We start from the raw sequence: 23,551 nt of genomic DNA on the forward strand, positions 1-23,551 counted from the left end.
ACGGTGGGAGTGGAGTATTTGGGACGTACAGTATGTGGGTGTGAAAGAGCTGGTGTGTGTGTGTGTGTGTGTGTGTGTGGTTACCTTGATGAAGTCTCCACCTCTGCAGTCGATGTCAACGCTATCATACTCCACATTGATGACCTGGTTGGGCTCAGCGATGAAGAAAGCAGCACAGCTGAGATGAGGCCGGTCTGCTGTAAAGGTGAACTGACCCTCTGCTGCCACCATGTCCAGACACCCTGAGAGAGGGAGAAAAGGAGGAACGTAGGACGAAGGAAGGGGTTAGAGAAGGATAGAGAGAAAGAGGAGCGATAGAGGGAAGAGATAGAGAAGAGGGCGAGAAGGAGAGAGATGGGTGTGGGGGTAACAGAGAGAGGAGGAAAAGAGAGTGGGATATACAGAGACAGAAAGAGAGATGACATTGAAAGGGAGAGAGAATGGAGACAGGGTTAACATTACATTCTGTGCACAGTGACGGTTTACATTTTACATTATGAAGTATTTCTGACAAAAATTCAATCAATTAATATGCATTTCTATATAATCAAGTAGTATTCATCAATCTGCACATTTGGTCTTGAAAGCCATAAACAGATTATCATTACGTAAATTAAAATCCCACATGTATTATTTTAGATGATTAATTATTTTCAGAATTCCATACACAATTGTGAATTACAAATTCTGAGAAGGAAAATATGAAAAACACCTTAATAAAAACTGCATTTTAGAAGGTGTGATAATGTCAACAGAAAAATATTGCTTCACAAGTCAACCATGTAAATGAAATGGCAAATGTAAATGTAAAATATGCCTATGGTGAATAATGTTTTTTAGGAAATTACTTCAGTCAGTTACTTACGGAGGGGTCGGCTGTAAATGAATTCCTCTGGTATTTCTCTTTTGAGTTCTGAATTAAGAAGTGAAAATAATCCTTCTGGAGTGATCTCATTTTCCTGCAAAAAAAAGAAAGAAAAACATTTAGTTAATATTTAGAAAATAAAGTTAAGATCTAATTTGGCCAAGTGACAGCAATATAGCATCAAGCAAGATAACACAAGGGTTTAAGTAAATGTTAGTAGCTACAGAATGCATAAATCAAGCCAATATGTTCAAAGACGTCTTGAGTAGCATAGAAGTGCACAATGTGAACATTAGGCCTACTTTAGTGAGTACAATGTGAACATTAGGCCTACTTTAGTGAGTACAAAAGGTTGCAACAACTTTTCTTACACAGAACACATTATGGCAATAATTGAGCTTTTATTACAAAGTCTAGTAGAGTAAACACGTGGGAACAAACAGGTCAGTAAAAGGGCCAAGGGCTTCCAGAGGCTTACCTCCATGTACCTGGCGTCTCCCTTGAGAACTGACAGACATAACACAACAAAGAACAGCTGCTCTCGGAAAGTCCCCTCCATATTGCTCAGTATCTCTCTCTGGAGTCTCCCTCGCACCTCAAGAACAGAACTGGGGAAAGTCTGGTCCAGTGCTCAAAGCCACACTCCTTCTTATAGGTCGACGCACCGCACGCTTCTCAATGAAAACGCACTCCGTAAAGATCAATTGATACACAGTGCCCCAGATAGCGTGTTTGTGACGAGAGCAAAGGAGGAATCAATAGGAATCACAGTGCGCCTGTGACTCTGTGACTGTCAGATGAGCACACACACACACAGAGAGAGAGAGAGAGAGAGAGAGAGAGAGAGAGAGAGAGAGAGAGAGAGAGAGAAATAAAGCCAGAGAGAGCACTTTGACAGATGCCTGAGCGCTTAGGACTGTGATAAGCACATACAGTGCATTCGGAAAGCATTCAGACCCCTTGACTTTTTCCACATTTTATTACATTACAGCCTTATTCTAAAATGGATTAAAAAAAAAAAAAATCCCTCATCAATCTACACACTATACCCCATAATGACAAAGCAGAAACAGTTATTTTTGCAAAAAAAATAAATAAACTGAAATATCACATCTACATAAGTATTCAGAGCCTTTATTCAGTACTTTGTTGAAGCACCTTTGGCAGCAATTACAGCCTGAAGTCATTTTTTGGTATGACGCTACAAACTTGGCACACCTGTATTTGGGGAGTTTCTCCCATTCTTCTCTGTAGATCCTCTCAAGCTCCGTCAGGTTGGATGGGGAGCATCGCAGCGCAGCTTTTTTCAGGTTTCTCCAGAAATTTGAAATCGGGTTAAAGTCCGGGCTCTGGCTGGGCAACAACATTCAGAGACTTGTCCCAAAGCCACTCCTGTGTTGAAAACCATGATAGCCTACTTGGAGTTGCCAAAAGGCACCTAAAGCACTCTCAGACCATGAGAAACAAGATTCTCTGGTCTGATGAAACCAAGACTGAACTCTTTGGCCTGAATGCCAAGCGTCACATATGTAGGAAACCTGGCACCATCCCTACGGTGAAGCATGGTGGTGGCAGCATCATGCTGTGGGGATGTTTTTCAACGGCAGGGACTGGGAGACCAGTCAGGATTGAGGGAATGATGGACAGAGCAAAGTACAGAGATATCCTTGATGAAAACCTGCTCCAGAGTGCTCAGGACCTCAGATTGTGGTGAAGGTTCACCTCCCAACAGGACAAGCACACAGCCAAGACAACGCAGAAGTGGCTACGGGACAAGTCCTTGAATGTCCTTGAGTGGCCCAGCCAGAGCAAAGTACGGACAATTCCTTCGACCTCATGGCTTGGTTTTTGCTCTGACATACACTGTCAACTGTGAGACCTTTTATAGATGTGCGTGTACCTTTCCAAATCATGTCCAATCAATTGAATTTACCAGTTGTAGAAACATCTCAGATCAGCTTGTGATTGTATATTATTACTAGTTGTAGTTAAACTAACACAGTTTAGCCAGTCTTGCCATTCTACAAAGTAACTTGAGCTGTATCAGTTTAGCCAGGCCATCCGAGTTTGACCTCCACCGATCACACCATGCATGTCACTGACTGGCTATCTTCTCACCAGATTTCCATTTTGCCCTACCAGTCTCCTCGCTCCCTCCCATGCCCATCCCTCCGAGCCACTTGGCGCCCCAGGCATTTAGAAAGGTCAGCTCCATCCCGGCATGGCATTTAGTCTTTCCTGTACCTGTCCCTCCTGTCCTTCTGTCCTTTTTCTCTCTCAATCAAAACACTGCCAGGGGGTTAAACAATGGCTGGAGTCCTAGCCAACGTCAGCTAGCTTATCCTTGCACCGTGACATCACTGTACTTTTCTGAGACTCATAGTTACTGTTTCCATTGAACCGTTGAAGCTGAGCTGTTTAGCAATACTGAGGAAGTGTGCAGTCCTGGTAGGGTTGGCATGGTTACATGCTATAGCTGGATATGCTACACATGGGATGTATTGTATAACACGGTCAGATGCTATGTATTGTGCCATGAGTTTATGGAAGGGTCATGATGATCACACTGAGCGTTACACCACATCTCACATTACAGAGGACTAGGGGCCTCAACACCCTAACAGCCTATAAACACCCAGTCCAGAAGACATGTTGTGTGCCTGCCTGAGTTCCTCCCCAGCTCTAGCAGAATGTGACCCAAATTTAACAAGTGATTTAGAGAGGCTTGGGGAGCCTCACCGGGATCCAACACACCATTGCTGTGGTAAATCATTCTAACTGGTGTTTGGCTTGTTTAATCCTTCCCTCCATTGTTATTAAAGCTGATTTTCTGGAGTGCTGACGCACTTGGCAGGTCCTCGTTGTTGTCTTACCATAAATCACTCCGTTCCCTGTGATTTCCTCTCCCTCTGCCGTACGAAGGGAGTGCCAGGCAGATTACTGGATTGGGATGCTCTGTAAACCCAGGTGAGCCTCAGTCCAAACGTAAATGCATTCCTTATGGAGCTTTGACAGTGGAAAGATTGTTATGTCTTGTTGGGTTTGTCAGGCTCAGTTTCGTTTGGTTGGCTTTGAATTGGTATTTGCTGAGCGTAAGTGGACTCACTTGGAAGCAAAATGATTAATCCCAAGAGGGGTTTGTATCCCAATGTTGAAATGAAATAAAAATCGAGTTGATTAAATCTGGCCCCATGTAAAAACACTGAGTACACCGGCTCTTTCTGTCTTTATAAAAACATGGTACTCTGGCTGTGTCCTACACAACATAAAAATAAAGGGTCCTTGGTGGACTTTCATTGACAAATGCCAAGAGGGCCCTGAGGGGAGCTGATAGTAGAGTAAACAGTTGTTTTTCATAGACTGAATGGCCATTTCAAGGTCAATTATGTTGTTAGCATCTATTAGCCATAATTGCTGATGATGCTGCCTCTCTGTCTGCCTAGCATGTTTACTGAGAGGTTAGGTACTGTAATTGCTTGCAAGGTCATGTGTTCGATGGGGTACATACACAGCTCCTTAAAATACATCGGATTTTGTATAACCTATGCAGCAGACATTAGAATATTTACTGTATTAAAATATGAAGCATTTTTATTTTGACCCTCTTCCATTGAGTACTAGGCCTATTGTGTTTGAAGCTGACTGAACTGATTTGAACTCTCTTGATCTTCTCAACTGAGCTACATTCAGATCCTGCTATCCTCCTCTTTGGAGTAAATCACTCATCTATGCAGGTAATTTGTCCCATTTCTTGAGAGGAGCCAAGCTAAAGACATAGAAGTGGGTAGGCGTTTCATTGTCCACTTAGGTCAGACATGACTTCCGATGATGTCCGGAATGGACCTCTGATATTAAAATGGCTGCCATTAGCTTAGTGATTATGATGTCACTGGTTTATTACGGGAGAGATTCACTTGTTTTCCCCAGAGAGGATGAGTCTCTTTTGTCTCCCTATTCGTCTGAGAAGGTAGCAGTGGGGTGAGTTCTGATCTCACAAATTCACTTTAATTCTTGACATTTGTCCAACTGTCGCAAGCGTCAAATAGGCAAGGCTACGGTCAAATGTGAGACCAGGTTCCAGTATGTGCACTTTATTAAGTAAGAGACCAAATGTAATCTGGATGAGCAGCTGTAATACTGTCACTACCAGGAAATGAAATGACAATAGCAGCTCTGCACTTTGGTCAAGTGGGCAAACTCGGGTTGAGTAGCTCTCCACAAATACAGAATATTCCTCATTTTCCTAGACAGAGTTTCCATTAGAACAACCTGACACTATTGGTTTAATCCTAAATCACCCCTGGTATAGACAAGGACCTTACCTTCTGGCTCTAAAACAGGGATGGGCAAATGGCGGCCCAGAAGGCCCTCGGATCAGGGCTATCTTCTGTTAACCACCCCACCTTGTCACAACACTACTGATTTGCTCAAACACATTAAGAAGGAAAGAAATTCCACAAATTAACTTTTAAGAAGGCACACCTGTTAATTGAAATGCATTCCTCGTGAAGCTGGTTGAGAGAATGCCAAGAGTGTGCAAAGCTGTCATCAAGGCAAAGGGCAGCTACTTGGTGGCTACTTTGTGTTTAACACTTTTTTGGTTACTACATGAATCCATATGTGTTATTTCATAGTAGAATTATATTGAAGACATCAAAACTATGTAAAATAGTAAAAATAAAGACAAACCCTTGAATGAGTAGGTGTGTCCAAACTTTTGACTGGTACTGTATATATTTAATTAGGAACTCAGTCAGGGTCTCCACTTACTCATGTGAGTTAGAATAGTAGAATACACAAGGTGCAATTTTTAAACTTGTTTGAGCATCAGCAGTTTTTCTCTTGTTATGTCATTCACCGATAGTCAGTCAATTACCCCATGTTAGCTATACTGAACGAAAATATAAACACAACATGTAAAGTGTTGGTCCCATGTTTCATGAACTGAAATAAAAGATCCCAGAAATGTCCCAATTGCACAAAAAGCTTATTTCTCTCAAATGTTGTGCAGAAATTTGTTTACATCCCTGTTAGTGAGCATTTCTTCTTTGCAAAAATAGTCCATCCACTTGACAGGTGTGGCATATCAAGAAGCTGATTAAACAGCATGATTCTTACTGTCACTAAAATGTACAGTTTTTTCACACAACACAATGCCACAGATGTCTCAAGTTTTGAGGGAGTGTGCAATTGGCATGCTGACTGCAAGAATGTCCACCAGAAGAGCTGTTGCCAGAGATTTTAATGTTTGTTTCTCTACCATAAGCCTCCTCCAATGTCGTTTTAGAGTATTTGGCTGTACGTCCAACCAGCCTCACAACTGCAGACCACGCCAGCCCAGGACCTCCACATCCAGCTTCTTCACCTTCGGGATTGACTGAGACCAGCCACCCGGACAGCTGATGAAACTGTGGGTTTGCACAACCGAAGAATTTCTGCACAAACTGTCAGGAACCATCTCAGGGAAGCTGTGTGCTCGTAATCCTCACCAGGGTCTTGACCTGACTGCAGTTTGGCGTCGTAACTGACTTCAGTGGGCAAATGCTCACCTTCGATTGCCACTGGCACTCTGGAGAATTGTGCTCTTCACGGATGAATCCCGGTTTCAACTATACCGGGCAGATGGTAGACAGCGTGTATGGAGTTGTGTGTGCAGTTTGCTTCTGTCAATGTTGTGAACAGAGTGCCCCATGGTGGCAGTGGGGTTATGGTATAGGCACCATTTTATCGATGGCAATTTGAATGCACAGAGATACCGTGATGAGATCCTGAGGCCCATTGTCGTGCCATTCATCCACCGCCATCACATCATGTTTCAGAATAATAATGCATGGCCTCATGTCGCAAAGATCTGTACACAAATCCTGGAAGCTGAAAATGTCCCAGGTCTTCCATGGCCTGCATACTCAGACATGTCACCCATTGAACATGCTCTGGATCAACGTGTACGACAGCGTGTTCCAGGTCCCGCCAATATTCAGCAACTTCGCACAGCTATTGCAGAGGAGTGGGACAACATTCCACAAGCCATAATCAACAGCCTGATCCACTCTACAAAGGAGATGTGCTGCGCTGCATGACAAATGGTGGTCACCAGATACAGACAACTTTTCTGATCCACGCCCCTACCTATTTTTTAAGGAACTGTATCTGTGACCAACAGATGCATATCTGTATTCCCAGTTATGTGAAATCCATAGATTAAGGCCTAATTAACTTATTTCAATTGACTGATTTCCTTATATGAACTGTAACTCAATCTGAAATTATTGCATGTTGTGTTTATATTTTTGTTCAGTATAATTGTTTTATTTATTGTTAAGTTAGCTGGCCGCTAAACTATCTAAACTTGATTTTGTTAGTCAGTCTCACTCAGATATCATATTAAAACCTGCAAACATTTCTCTCCACCTAATGACAAAATTTGTATAATTGCAGGAGATTAGCTGTAAAACGGCTCATTTTCCTCTTCGCCCCATGGCAAAAGGAGTACAATTGCATGCAATTAGTTATAAATTAGCAAAATCTTCTCTCATCCCATTGAAAAATGTAAACATTTTTTCTACACCCAGTGGCAAAATTTGTTGAATTGCACGAAATGAACTCTAAAATGTTTTTTTTATTTTTATTTTTTATCTCTGCTGCCATGAGGGGTGCCACAAAAGAAATGTAACTGAAAATACCTTCTTTACATAAGTATTCAGACCCTTTGCTATGAGACTACAAATTGAGCTGCTGTTTCCATTGATCATCCTTGAGCTGTTCCTACAACTTGATTGGAGTCCACCTGTGGTAAATTCAATTGATTGGACCTGACACACACCTGTCTATATAAGGTCCCACAGTTGACAGTGCATGTCAGAGCAAAAATCAAGCCATGAAGTCGAAGGAATTGTCTGTAGAGCTCCGAGACAGGATTGTGTCGAGGCACAGATCTGGGGAAGGGTACCAAAAAATGTCTGCAGCATTGAAGGTCACCAAGAACACAGTGGCCTCCATCATTCTTAAATGGAAGAAGTTTAGAACCACCAAGAGTCTTCCTAGAGTTGGTCGCCAGGCCAAACTAAGCAATTGGGGGAGAAGGGCCTTGGTCAGGGAGGTGACCAAGATCCCAATGGTCACTCTGACAGAGCTCTAAGGTTCCTCTGTGGAGATAGAACTTTCCCAAAAGACAACCATCTCTGTAGCAGGAATGGCTTCAGGACAAGTCTCTGGATGTCCTTGAGCGGCCCAGTCAGAGCCCAATCAAAAATCTCTGGAGAGACCTGAAAATAGTTGTGCAGCAACGCTCCCCATCCAATCTGACATAGCTTGAGAGGATCTGCAGAGAAGAATGGGAGAAGCTCCCCAAATACAGGTGTGTCAAGCTTGTAGTGTCATACCCAAGAAGATGAGGCTGTAACCGCTGCTGAAGGTGCTTCAACAAAGTACTGAGTAAAGGCTCTTAATAGTTATGTAAATTATATATTTTTTTATTTTTAATAAATTAGCAAACATTTTTAAAAACCTGTTTTTGCTTTGTCATTATGGAGTATTGTGTGTAGATTGATGAAAAAAAACAATTTAATAAATTTTCGAATAAGGCTGTAATGTAACAAAATGTGGGAAAAAGTCAAGGGGTCTGAATACCTCCCGAATGCACTGTATGTATGGATGTGGGTACGCAGACCCTCGAGCAACTGTGGACCCTCATGATGAGTTAGGATTATTTGTGGCCCCCACCCCATCGAAGTTGCTTATCCCTGCTCTTAACAACACTATATAGTTATCTTCAAACCAAGGCGATTGGAAGAGAAATGCAACAATCACGTCCTGCAAAATCTACCAAGACAATACAACACATCCACTATGAGTCGACACACCATGATCCTTCAGAAGACTATTCCCCCTCACTCTCTACCCTCTCCTATAATATACTATCTATCCATCTCATGATATTGTATCCTGCCTCATACGATGAAGGAGTAGGACGAAAGCCTGGAGGTCAAAAACACAGTTCAGTTATCTCATATGTTTCTCTTTCCCTTGTCCACCTCGCTGAAACGATAGAGTTTCAACAAGAGGTGAGTCTTCGATGGAGAGAGACCCACACACCGAGTGCGTGTTTGCGTCGTAACAATAGCAGATCTTCTCAGGGCATAGAGTCCTTGATAAACTAGCAGAGATGGGTATTTCGACAATTTGTAGCATTGTGACATTGAACGAAGCTCAGGGCAGGATAACTATAACCAATGTGTTCCCTCTGTCACAGTATTACGAGACAAACAGCATAGATTTCATGCTGGAAGTGTGTTTAGGAGCAATCAGGACATATGGCTATAGTTCAGTATTATATAACCTTTAGTCCTTTCTCTACAGTGACAAGTTGTGGTTAACATTATGTTAGATATATAATTATTATTTTTCTTCTATATAATTATTCATCACCTCAATACTAATTATCAACACAAACAAAGTCTGCTGTTTTTCCTTACATGTACATTTCTGCATATTTGTACCTGTTTTAAAACACACATCACCAAGCTACCTTGTATTGATTCTGGAAAAGACAACCCCCAGAGTTCAATTCATTAGAAAAGAGAACTCCTCCAAACCCTCTCACTATAATACTTGGTATATTTGGAATATATTGAGGAACTCAAAGGAAATGTCCAGTGAAGTCAAAACAAGATTGATGTAGTTCATTAATAGTTTCTACTGGACTCCTTCAAGGTTGTTTAGAGTTAAGCGGAGGGATATTCCAGAGTCTTGGAGATGCAAGGAGAGTGATGGCACTCTGGTTCACCTTTCATGGTTGTGCCTAAAAGTGCAAGACCTCAGGGCAGCCGTTCATGAAAACATAACATTTATTATAGGTGACGATATTCGATTTTCTCCCAGCCAGTACAATCTAGGTGAGTCCTGACCTTTGTACGATGGTCCTGTGTGGCTCAGTCAGTATAATATGGTGCTTGCAACACAAAGGGTCGTGGATTCGAGACCTGCTGGGGCCACTCATACATCAATATGTACTGTATGTACAAATGACTAAGTTGCTTTGGATAAAAGTGTCTACGAAATGGCCAATATAGATAGATCTCCCTGCTTCTGATGCAAACTGGGTACACACAGCCTGTAAATGTATGGTTCTCTCTACTAGGTACTGTATCAGCATATGAGAAACTTTCTGATTTATCAATGATGTGGAGAAATAGTATTTGAAATGGGGTAAATATCTAGTGTTTCATGAGACCTCAGTGAAAATGGAGTGTTACATTTAAGCCCAACCCTCTTCCTGTGTTCTAGAATCTTGGTTGATGTTTTTATCCTATTCCCTCTGCCAGCGTGATTTGATTAGCCAGTGATTTTATTTGAGTGTTTTTTTTCCCTTTTCTTTTACAGGCAGTGAGTTAATTGGTATTTGTTGGGTCCTATTACTTTGTATTTGTTGTATTCTGTTGTTTCTATATAAAAAGCTGAAAATGTCAAGAAAATATTGGCCATAAAAACAAGATAACTCAAGCTTACATCCACCCATGTCGATGTTGGACGTTGTGGTTGAAAGATGCCCAGCCAGTATTTGTGCCTTATCCTGCGGGGCAGATAAAAGATGTGGTCCACTGACAGGTACGTTACCCATCCACACCTCTCCCTTTATCAACTCCTATGGCTGTTTACTGATACACTGTAATCTGACACATTACATTTAAACAAGCACAGTTAGACTTTTCACCTTGCCCCTACTGACACACACACGATGGCCCAATAAAACTTCACACCTCGCCCCTAATCTCCCCTTGCCCAGCTGATACTCTGACGTCATAGAGTTATGGAACACTGCAGGGGACAACAGACACACACACACACACACACACAGTTCACTCACACCATGCGCAGTTAAACTATGATCCTAGCTCTCTCTATTAAGATGTGATTGATGAACATCAACACGAATGTGTTAAATGAGTTTTGGACATGGCCCCTCACACACACACAATACAAACATAAATAACATATAGTTTAAGATTTAAGCTGTGTTAGTGAGTGAACATCGGGGCTAGTTATCTATTAATTAACTAAATGAGTGCAAAAACAGGAAGATGCTACTTCAAAGATGTCTCTTACACAGGGGGATGGGCTGAACGTGTGTCCGTGTGTGTGTGTGTCCGTGTGTGTGTATAGGCCTCCCAGCTCTGATGGACAGGTCTAGTAATTGATCATAAGCAATCTGGTGCAAACACCCTCATGTCCCTGTGGCTCTGGATGACTCCTTCTAGGTTACTGTAGGACACTGTAGGAGAGGGTCACATTATTACAACATTGTGAAATACACATATGGTAGTCGCTCTGCAGGTGTGTTGAAGAAAATAGTTCAAACTACAATAAACTCCCTCCCACACACTGTCCACACAAAGTATCACTTATTTACTGTGCTGATGTTTCTGCCTTTCCACCTTCGTCACAACATTAGCACCAACAATAAGTGATGTTTTGTGAACTCCTATGTTTCTAGTCATTTTTTAAATGAGAGCATGACACAGAGAACAAAAGAACACGAGGTTCAGAACAAGGTGGGTAACAGGTTAAAAGTGATGGAAATCCAATACATCTACAGTACATTGTTAGGTTCTAAATTAACCTAGTAAAAGTCACGGACGATTAGTAAAGCGTAAACCAAGTTTATTCACCCAGCTGCATAAGACAAAGAACATATTCACACAAGCACTGGTATTTAACCCTTTCTCCTATGCTGAGCTCCACCTTACACATCTGAACAGGCAATACACCTCTGGTGCTAACCAGAAGATTAGTGATGTATGTTCTTCCTCACTTCATCTAACCTGACCTCTGCCCCAAATTGCTCACTCCTCCCCAACTAACGGCTGTCATGTTGACTCGTACCAGTCTCTTCTCCTCCAATTGGATCCCTGATGTCTGACAGTAACATGTCCTGGTAAAATGTAAACATTCTACATTCCCCTCCTTTGGTGACATGAATAAGGATATTTCATATTTTCAAGTTTAAAAGTCAGAATCCAACAGCATACAGTGCCGTCGGGAAAGTATTCAGACTCCACATTTTGTTAGGTTACTGTCACAACGTCCACAGAAGGTGGCACCTCTCCTCGGTCGGGCGGTGCTCGGCGTTCGTCGTCGCCGGCCTACTAGCTGCCACCGATCTGTGTTTCAGTGTCTGTTAGTTATGTCTGTTTTTTGATTGCACCTGTTTCGTGTTTGTCATTAGTGGGGGGGTATTTAGTCTATGTTTAGTTAGGATTCGTGCGGGATTGTTCTTTGTTACGTGTGGTGTTATATTGTTTGGGTTACGACTTATTGTATAGGCAGTAGGGTTGCCGGGCTGCGCCCCGTCTGCCCTTTTGAGCGGAGCTTCTTTTAGTCTTTTTGACTGCTGTGCTCCCAGCCGTATATGGATTTTGCCCTTGGATTTATTAAATCAAGTTTGTTCCAACGGACCTCAGTCTCCTGCGCTTGACTCACCCTAAAACAGTTCTATCCGCTCGTGACAGTTACAGCCTTATTCTAAAATTGATTCAATTGGGGTTTTTTCATCACTCTACACACAATACCCATAATGACAAAGCAAAAACAGGTTTGTCGAAATGTTTGCTAATTTATTAAAAATAAAAAAACTGAAATACACTGCTCAAAAAAATAAAGGGAACACTTAAACAACACATCCTAGATCTGAATGAAAGAAATAATCTTATTAAATACTTTTTTCTTTACATAGTTGAATGTGCTGACAACAAAATCACACAAAAATAATCAATGGAAATCCAATTTATCAATCCATGGAGGTCTGGATTTGGAGTCACACTCAAAATTAAAGTGGAAAACCACACTACAGGCAGATCCAACTTTGATGTAATGTCCTTAAAACAAGTCAAAATGAGGCTCAGTAGTGTGTGTGGCCTCCACGTGCCTGTATGACCTCCCTACAACGCCTGGGCATGCTCCTGATGAGGTGGCGGATGGTCTCCTGAGGGATCTCCTCCCAGACCTGGACTAAAGCATCCGCCAACTCCTTGACAGTCTGTGGTGCAACGTGGCGTTGGTGGATGGAGCGAGACATGATGTCCCAGACGTGCTCAATTGGATTCAGGTCTGGGGAACGGGCGGGCCAGTCCATAGCATCAATGCCTTCCTCTTGCAGGAACTGCTGACACACTCCAGCCACATGAGGTCTAGCATTGTCTTGCATTAGGAGGAACCCAGGGCCGACCGCACCAGCATATGGTCTCACAAGGGGTCTGAGGATCTCATCTCGGTACCTAATGGCAGTCAGGCTACCTCTGGCGAGCACATGGAGGGCTGTGCGGCCCCCCAAAGAAATGCCACCCCACACCATGACTGACCCACTGCCAAACCGGTCATGCTGGAGGATGTTGCAGGCAACAGAACGTTCTCCACGGCGTCTCCAGACTGTCACGTCTGTCACATGTGCTCAGTGTGAACCTGCTTTCATCTGTGAAGAGCACAGGGCGCCAGTGGCGAATTTGCCAATCTTGGTGTTCTCTGGCAAATGCCAAACGTCCTGCACGGTGTTGGGCTGTAAGCACAACCCCCACCTGTGGACGTCGGGCCCTCATACCACCCTCATGGAGTCTGTTTCTGACCGTTTGAGCAGACACATGCACATTTGTGGCCTGCTGGAGGTCATTTTGCAAGGCTCTGGCAGTGCTCCTTCTTGCACAAAGGCGGAGGTAGCGGTCCTGCTGCTGGGTTGTTGCCCTCCTACGACCTCCTCCACGTCTCCTGATGTACTGGCCTGTCTCCTGGTAGCGCCTCCATGCTCTGGATACTACGCTGACAGACACAGCAAACCTTCTTGCCACAGCTCGCATTGATGTGCCATCCTGGATGAGCTGCACTACCTGAGCCACTTGTGTGGGTTGTAGACTCCGTCTCATGCTACCACTAGAGTGAAAGCACTGCCAGCATTCAAAAGTGACCAAAACATCAGCCAGGAAGCATAGGAACTGAGAAGTGGTCTGTGGTCCCCACCTGCAGAACCACTCCTTTATTGGGGGTGTCTTGCTAATTGCCTATAATTTCCACCTGTTGTCTATTCCATTTGCACAACAGCATGTGAAATTTATTGTCAATCAGTGTTGCTTCCTAAGTGGACAGTTTTTTTTTCACAGAAGTGTGATTGACTTGGAGTTACATTGTGTTGTTTAAGTGTTCCCTTTATTTTTTTGAGCAGTGTATTACATTTACATACAGTTGAAGTCGGAAGTTTACATGCACCTTAACCAAATACATTTAAACTCAGTTTTTCACAATTCCTGACATTGAAATCTAGTAAAAATCAGTCAGTTAGGATCAGCACTTTATTTTAAGAATGTGAAATGTCAGAATATTAGTAGAGAGAATGATTTATTTCAGGTTTTATTTATTTCATCACATTCCCAGTGGGTCAGAAGTTTACATACACTCAATTAGTATTTGGTAGCATCGTTTTTAAATTGTTTAACTTGGGTCAAGCATTTCGTGTAGCCTTCCACAAGCTTTCCACAATAAGTTGGGTGAATTTTGGCCCATTTCTCCTGACAGAGTTGGTGTAAGGCAGGTTTGTAGGCCTCCTTGCTCGCACACGCTTTTTCAGTTCTGCCCACAAATTTTCTATGGGATTAAGGTCAGGGCTTTGTGATGGCCTCTCCAATACCTTGACTTTGCTGTCCTTAAGCCATTTTGCCAAAACTTTGGAAGTATGCTTTGGGTCATTGTTCATTTGGAAGACCCATTTGCGACCAAGCTTTAACTTCCTGATTGATGTCTTTAAATGTTGCTTCAATATTTCCACAGAATTTTCCTACCTCCTGATGCCATCTATTTTGTGAAGTGCACCAGTCCCTCCTGCAGCAAAGCACTACCACAACATAATGCTGCCACCCCCGTGCTTCACGTCACGGTTGTGATGGTGTTCTTTGGCTTGCAAGCATCCCCCTATTTCACTCCAAACATAACGATGGTCATTATGGCCAAACAGTTCTATTTTTGTTTCATCAGACCAGACGACATTTCTCCAAAAAGTACGATCTTTGTCCCCATGTGCAGTTGCAAACCGTAGTCTGTCTTTTTTATGGTGGTTTTGGAGCAGCCTTTCAGGTAATAGGACTCATTTTACTGTGGATATAGATACTTTTGTACCCGTTTCCTCCAGCATCTTCACAAGGTCCTTTGCTGTTGTTCTGGGATTGATTTGCACTTTTCGCACCAAAGTACGTTCATCTCTAGGAGACAGAACGCGTCTCCTTCCTGATCAGTATGATGGCTGTGTGGTCCCACGGTGTTTATACTTGAGTACTATTGTTTGTACAGATGAACGTGGTACATTCAGGCATTTGGAAATTTCTCCCAAGGATGAACCAGACTTGTGGAGGGCTACAACTTCTTTTCTGAGGTCTTGGCTGATTTATTTTGATTTTCCCATGATGTCAAGCAAAGAGGCACTGAGTTTGAAGGTAGGCCTTGAAATACATCCACAGGTATACCTCCACTTGACTCACATGATGTCAATTAGCCTATCAGAAGCTTCTAAAGCCATGACATCATTTTCTCGAATTTTCCAAGCTGTTTAAAGGCACAGTCAACATAGTGTATGTTCACTTCTGACCCACTGGAATTGTGATACAGTGAATTATAAGTGAAATAATCTGTCTGTAAACAATTGTTGGAAAAATTACTTGTGTCATGCACAAAGCAGATGTCCTAACCGACTTGCCAAAACTATAGTTTGTTATCAAGAAATTGGTGGAGTCGTTGAAAAATAAGTTTTATTGACTCCAACCTAAGTAACCTAACTTCCGACTTCAACTGTAAGTATTCAGTACTCGAGTCTTCTTGGGTATTACGCTACAAGCTTGGAACACCTGTATTTAGGGAATTTCTCCCATTCTTATCTGCATATCTTCTCAAGCTCTGTCAGGTTGGATGGGGAGCGTTGCTGCTCAGCTATTTGCATGTCTCTCCAGCAATATTCGATCAGGTTTAAATACGGGCTCCGGCTGGGCCCCTCAAGGACATTCAGAGACTTGTCCCGAAGCCACTCCTGCATTGTCTTGGTTGTGTGCTTAGGGTCGTTGTCCTGTTGGAAGGTGAACCTTCGCACCAGTCTGAGGTCCTGAGAGCTCTGGAGCAGCTTTTCATCAAGGATCTCTCTGTACTTTGGTCCGTTCATCTTTGCCTCAATCCTGACTAGTCTCCCAGTCGCTGCTGCTGAAAAACATCCCCACAGCATAATTCTACCACCAACATGCTTCACCGTAGGGATGGTGCCAGGTTTCTTCCATACGTGACACTTGGCATTCAGGCCAAAGAGTTCAATCTTGGTTCCATCAGACCAGAGAATATTGTTTCTCATGAGGAGTGGCTTCCTCCTGGCCACTCTACCATAACGGCCTGATTGGTGGAGTGCTGCAGAGATGGTTGTCCTTCTGGAAGTTTTTCCCATCTCCACAGAGGAACTCTGGAGCTCTGTCAGAGTGACCATCGGGTTTTTGGTCACCTCCCGGACCAAGGCCCTACTCCCCCAATTGCTCAGTTTGGCCGGGCGGCCAGCTCTAGGAAGAGTCTTGGTGGTTCCAAAGTTCTTCCATTTACGAATCATGGAGGCCACTGTGTTCTCGACAACCTTTAGTGCTACAGAAATGTTTTGGTACCCTTCCCCAGATCTGTGCCTTGACACAATCCTGTCTCGGAGCTCTACAGACAATTCCTTCAACCTCATGGCTTGGTTTTTGTACTGACATGCATTGTCAACTGTGAGACCTTATATAGACACGTGGGGGCCTTTCCAAATCATGTCCAATCAATTGCATTTACCACAGGTGGAGTGAGCTCAGTTTTGAGTCTTAAAGCAAAGGGTCTTGAACACTTATTTTTCGCCAGTTTGGCCCTGTCCGTGGGTATCATCAGATGGGGCCACAGTGTCTTCTGATCCCTCCTGTCTCAGCCTCCAGTATTTATGCTGCAGTAGTTTATGTGTCGGGGGGCTAGGGTCAGTCTGTTACATCTGGAGTATTTCTCTTGTCTTATCCGGTGTCCTGCGTGAATTTATATATGCTCTCTCTAATTCTCTCTTTCTCTCTTTCTTTCTTTCTCTCGGAGGACCTGAGCCCTAGGACCATGCCTCAGGTCTACCTGGCATGATGACTCCTTGCTGTCCCCAGTCCACCTGGCCATGCTGCTGCTCCAGTTTCAACTGTTCTGCCTGCGGCTATGGAACCCTGACCTGTTCACCGGACGTGCTTGTTGCACCCTCGACAACTACTATGATTATTATTATTTGACCATGCTGGTCATTTATGAACATTTTAACATCTTGACCATGTTCTGTTATAATATCCACCCGGCACAGCCAGAAGAGGACTGGCCACCCCTCATAGCCTGGTTCCGCTCTAGGTTTCTTCCTAGGTTTTTGGCCTTTCTAGGGAGTTTTTCCTGGGGAGTTTTTCCTAGCCACCGTGCTTCTTTCACATGCATTGCTTGCTGTTTGGGGTTTTAGGCTGGGTTTCTGTACAGCACTTTGAGATTTCAGCTGATGTACGAAGGGCTATATAAATAAATTTGATTTGATTTGATTTGACTTATGTAAAAAAGGTATTTCTGGGCCTCCCGAGTGGCGCAGTGGTCTAGATAGACTGGTTTGAGTCCAGGCTCTGTTGCAGCCGGCTGTGACCGGGCAGTGCACAACTGGCCCAGCGTCGTCCGTGTTAGGGTAGGGCTTGGTCAGCCGGGATGTCCTTGTCCCATCGCGCTCTAGCTACTCCTGTAGCGGGCCAAGCGCATGCATGCTGACACAGTCGCCAGGTGTACTGTGTTTCCTCCGACACATTGATGTGGCTGGTTTCCAGGTTAAGCGGGGATTGTATCAAGAAGATGTGCGGCTTGGCTTGGTTGTGTTTCGGAGGACGCAGGGCTCTCGACCTTTGCCTCTCCCGAATCCGTACGGGAGTTGCAGTGATGGGACAAGACTGTAACTACCAATTGGATTCCATGAAATTGGGGAGAAAAATGGGTAATTAAAATATTTTTTCAATAGATAAATGAAAGATATTTCTGTTTTTAATACATTTGTAAAAATGTCAAAAACCTGTTTTCGCATTGTCATTATGGGGTATTGTGTGTAGATTGCTGAGGATTTTTTTTTTTAATCCATTTTAGAATAAAGCTGTGACGTAACAAAATGTGGAAAAAGTCAAGGAGTCTGAACACTTTCCGAAGGCACTGTATATCTTTTCCAGTGGTGGTCGGTGCATTATTTCAATTACAGCATATCGGATGACTGTCATTCATATTCCATTCATCGAGCTCAATGTAACATCGATAGGTTTAGGCTACTAAATTATACTAAAATTTTCCCTATACCAATCATGAGGTTCCTACAACCTAGCCTATGAAAGAAAGTTTACAACATGGTGCACAGTTCAAGAGAAATTTGAGTAATCAAGGTGATAGACATTGATACATTCAATACCGCCTTGCACTCTCTTGCCTGCATCTAGCTGATCTAGGGTGTAATCATTAGTCCAACATCAGGAAAACAACCTCACACAACATCAACAAAACAAAGGAGATGATCGTGGACTTCAGGAAACAGCAGAGGGAGCATCCCCCTATCCACATCGGCGGGACAGTAGTGGAGAAGGTGGAAAGTTTTATGTTCCTCGGTGTACACATCACGGACAAACTGAAATGGTCCACCCACACAGACAGTGTGGTGAAGAAGGCGCAACAGCGCCTCTTCAACCTCAGGAGGCTGAAGAAATTTGGCTTGTCACCAAAAACACTCAAACGTTTACAGATGCACAATCGAGAGCATCCTGCCCACAACCGCAAGCCTCTCCAGAGGGTAGTGAGGTCTGCACAACGCATCACCGAGGGAAAACTACCTGCCCTCCAGGACACCTACACCACCCGATGTCACAGGAAGGCCAAAAAGATCATCAAGGACAACAACCAGCCGAGCCACTGCATGTTCACCCCGCTATCATCCAGAAGGCGAGGTCAGTACAGGTGCATCAAAGCAGGGACCGAGAGACTGAAAAACAGCTTCTATCTCAAGGCCATCAGACTGTTAAACAGCCATCACTAACATTGAGTGGCTGCTGCCAACATACTGAATCAAATCTCTAGCCACTTTAATAATAAAAAAATGGATGTAATAAATCTATCACTAGTCACTTTAAACAATGCCACTTTATATAATGTTTACATACCCTACATTACTCATCTCATATGTCATCTCAGAAACGAGAGTTTCTATTGGACAAATTATGGTATGTTTATCCCCGTTTTGTTCCGTGTGCTTCCGTTTAAGAAATGTTTTTCAACAGAATCGACGGAATGAGTACTCTTCTGATCACACACAAAAACAGTTCACTTTCACAGCAGCCACATACAAACAGCATGATCCCTTTGAACATTGTATAATTCCTTTTGGCATCTACGAGCTCTCCTCCTTTCATCTTTACTCTTCGCTTATGGACTTCAGTGCACAGCATTTCAGCTCTCTGTGACCAGGCGAAAAAACCTTCCCAAGCCAAACTTTCATATCATAAACACTAACCTCTACACACAGCCTACATTTTTGTCACCATATTAACATCATAGTCAACATAGTGTCACGGCCCCTCCTCTGCAGTGCAGGGGCGGTTCCTCCTGCAGGCAGAGGAGGGTCGTTAGTGATTGGAGCCACCTGGGCTCAGGGTATTTAAACTGCTTCACTAACCACTCTCTCTCTCTCTCTCTGCTCCTCCAGGTATGATCCTGTTTTGTTTGTTCCTTTGTAGTTTTACGTAGTTTCCACTCAGTTATATTCACACACACAGATTCATGCATCCCTGCACAAATCAGCTGGGCTTGACAATCTGGACCCTTTCTTTCTAAAATTATCTGCCGAAATTATTGCAACCCCTATTACTAGCCTGTTCAACCTCTCTTTCGTGTCGTCTGAGATTCCCATAGATTGGAAAGCAGCTGCTGTCATCCCCCTCTTCAAAGGAGGTGACACTCTTGACCCAAATTGCTACAGACCTATATCCATCCTACCCTGCCTTTCTAAGGTCTTCGAAAGCCAAGTCAACAAACAGATTACCGACTATTTCGAATCCCACCGCACCCTCTCCGATATGCAATCTGGTTTCAGAGCTGGTCATGGGTGCACCTCAGCCATGCTCAAGGTCCTAAACGACATCGTAACCGCCATCGATAAGAAACAATACTGTGCTGCCGTATTCATTGACCTGTCCAAAGCTTTTGACTCTGTTAATCACCACATCCTCATCGGCAGACTCAGTAGCCTTGGTTTCTCAAACGATTGCGTTGCCTGGTTCACCAACTACTTCTCTGACAGAGTTCAGTGTGTCAAATCGGAGGGCCTACTGTCTGGACCTCTGGCAGTCTCTATGGGGGTACCACAGGGTTCAATTCTTGGGCCAACTCTTTTCTCTGTATACATAAATGATGTCGCTCTTGCTGCTGGTGAATCTCTGATCCACCTCTACGCAGACGACACCATTCTGTATACTTCTGGCCCTTCTTTGGACACTGTGTTAACAACCCTCCAGACGAGCTTCAATGCCATTCAACTCTCCTTCCGTGGTCTCCAACTGCTCCTAAACACAAGTAAAACTAAATGCATGCTCTTCAACCGATCGCTGCCTGCACCTGCCCGCCCGTCCAGCATAACTTCTCTGGACGGTTCTAACTTAGAATTTGTGGACAACTACAAATACCTAGGTGTCTGGTTAGACTGTAAACTCTCCTTCCAGACTCACATCAATCATCTCCAATCCAAAGTGAAATCTAGAATTGGCTTCCTATTTCGCAACAAAGCATCCTTCACTCATGCTGCCAAACATACCCTCGTAAAACTGACCATCCTACCAATCCTCGACTTCGGCGATGTCATTTACAAAATAGCCTCCAATACCCTACTCAACAAGCTGGATGCAGTCTATCACAGTGCCATCCATTTTCTCACCAAAGCCCCATATACTACCCACCACTGCGACCTGTACGCTCTCGTTGGCTGGCCTTCGCTTCATAATCGTCACCAAACACATTGGCTCCAGGTCATCTACAAGACCCTGCTAGGTAAAGTCCCCCCTTATCTCCGCTCACTGGTCACCATAGCAGCACCCACCTGTAGCACGCGCTCCAGCAGGTATATCTCTCTGGTCACCCCTAAAGCCAACTCCTCCTTTGGTCGTCTCTCCTTCCAGTTCTCTGCTGCCAATGACTGGAACGAACTACAAAAATCTTTGAAACTGGAAACACTTATCTCCCTCACTAGCTTTAAGCACCAGCTGTCAGAGCAGCTCACAGATCATTGCACCTGTACATAGCCCATCTATAATTTAGCCCAATCTACTACCTCTTCCCCTACTGTATTTATTTATTTTATTTATTTTGCTCCTTTGCACCATATTATTTATATTTTAACTTTGAACTTTCTTCAAACTACAAATCTACCTTTCCAGTGTTTTTCTTGCTATACTTTATTTACTTTGCCACCATGGCATTTTTTTGCCTTTACCTCCCTTATCTCACATCATTTGCTCACATTGTATATAGTCTTATTTTTTTTCTACTGCATCATTGATTGTATGTTGTTCTACTCCATGTGTAACTCTGTGTCGTTGTATGTTGTCGAACTGCTTTGCTTTATCTTGGCCAGGTCGCAATTGTAAATGAGAACTTGTTCTCAACTTGCCTACCTGGTTAAATAAAAGGTGAAATAAATAAAATAAAATAAAAAATAAAACATACACCCTACATTATGACATTTCCACACCTCATTCCCTTTTCTTTGTTTAAAGTTAATAGTTTTTGGTTTATAATAAAGAACCCTTTTGATTGGCCTATACCTGTTGTTTGTGTCCTCTCATTTTTGCCACAGGCTATGAGCCGGCCTGTGACAAGTGGGGGCTTGTCCGTAAGTTAAAGTTAATTGTACTTTAGTCTTACTTTAGTATTTTAGTTTAACATTTTGTCATAGTTGGTTAAGGTTTTGTCTGGATTGTTTTTGCTTTATTATAGATACGTTTGTTTATTTGTAATTTGGCTTATTTGACTATTGTTTTATAGTTAACTTGGGTTAGTTTAGTTCAGATTGCCAAATTTTTGGTTTGAGGGGATGTTTTGGTTGGGCCAATATTGTTGAAGAGAGTGAGAGCCATGTGTTCTTTTGGTTCAGTTAGCTTGGTAGCTAAATTTGGTTAGCAATTCACTCTGGGTTTTTGTTCAAGTGGGAGTCCTCTCCTGTTCAGGCTTATCAGTATTTTTGGATTCCCGCTGTCCAATAAAAAAAGATACGCTTATCCACAAAGGGAAAAAATACTTTGGTAAAAAAAAGGCGACATTGGAACAAGTACAGAAATCTGGGCAATACATTCATCTTGATACAATTCACTTTACCAGATAAAGTAAAATGGAGAATTATCAATCTCTGAAAGTCCAATTTAAGTTTGCTAATCAGGGGAGTAAATTTCTCATCATGGAGGGAAGACAAGGTATGGGTGATATTGATCCCTAAGTATTTAAAGCTAGACTTTGGACATACGAAATGGAATAGTATCCTGTGGGATTTCAAATCAAATCAAATCAAATTTATTTATATAGCCCTTCGTACATCAGCTGAAATCTCAAAGTGCTGTACAGAAACCCAGCCTAAAACCCCAAACAGCAAGCAATGCATGTGAAAGAAGCACGGTGGCTGGGAAAAACTCCCTAGGAAAAACTCCTGAGAAAGGCCAAAAACCTAGGAAGAAACCTAGAGAGGAACCAGGCTATGAGGGGTGGCCAGTCCTCTTCTGGCTGTGCCGGGTGGATATTATAACAGAACATGGTCAAGATGTTAAAATGTTCGTAAATGACCAGCATGGTCAAATAATAATAATCATAGTAATTGTCGAGGGTGCAACAAGCACGTCCGGTGAACAGGTCAGGGTTCCGTAGCCGCAGGCAGAACAGTTGAAACTGGAGCAGCAGCATGGCCAGGTGGACTGGGGACAGCAAGGAGTCATCATGCCAGGTAGTCCTAGGGCTCAGGTCCTCCGAGAGAAAGAAAGAAACAAAGAGAGAATTAGAGAGAGCATATTTACATTCACACAGGACACCGGATAAGACAAGAGAATACTCCAGATGAAACAGACTGACCCTAGCCCCCCGACACATAAACTACTGCAGCATAAATACTGGAGGCTGAGACAGGAGGGATCAGAAGACACTGTGGCCCCATCCGATGATACCCCCGGACAGGGCCAAACAGGCAGGATATAACCCCACCCACTTTGCCAAAGCACAGCCCCCACACCACTAGAGGGATATCTACAACCACCAACTTACCGTCCGAAGACAAGGCCGAGTATAGCCCACAAAGATGTCCGCCACGGCACAACCCAAGGGGGGGGGGGCGCCAACCCAGACAGGAAGACCACGTCAGTGGCTCAACCTACTCAAGTGACGCACCCCTCCCATGGACGGCATGGAAGAACACCAGTAAGTCAGTGACTCAGCCCCTGTAAAAGGGTTAGAGGCAGAGAATCCCAGTGGGAAGAGGGGAACCGACAAGGCAGAGACAGCAAGGGCGGTTCGTTGCTCCAGCCTTTCCGTTCACCTTCACACTCCTGGGCCAGACTATACTTAATCATAGGATCTACTGAAGAGATAAGTCTT

General features: G+C 43.4%; 1 protein-coding gene across 2 annotated transcripts in view; it reads right to left on the reverse strand.

Annotated features, from left to right (window-relative positions):
• LOC115159729 (corticotropin-releasing factor-binding protein) overlaps positions 1-23,551 on the reverse strand; it is a 38,019-nt gene that overhangs the window by 3,766 nt on the left and 10,702 nt on the right. Inside the window, exons 1-3 of one of the 2 annotated variants that reach the window (XM_029709740.1) lie at positions 1,344-1,641; positions 866-959; positions 85-242 (exon numbers count right to left, since the gene is read on the reverse strand). In XM_029709740.1, the coding sequence (XP_029565600.1) occupies positions 85-242; positions 866-959; positions 1,344-1,424 (333 nt within the window). In that variant the 5' untranslated portion in view covers positions 1,425-1,641. Of the gene's footprint in view, positions 1-84; positions 243-865; positions 960-1,343; positions 1,642-23,551 lie in introns of those variants that run through there. The other variant, XM_029709741.1, reaches the window with a different exon arrangement.

Source organism: Salmo trutta, chromosome 23 (genome assembly GCF_901001165.1).
Source record: "Salmo trutta chromosome 23, fSalTru1.1, whole genome shotgun sequence".
Taxonomy (NCBI): domain Eukaryota; kingdom Metazoa; phylum Chordata; class Actinopteri; order Salmoniformes; family Salmonidae; genus Salmo; species Salmo trutta.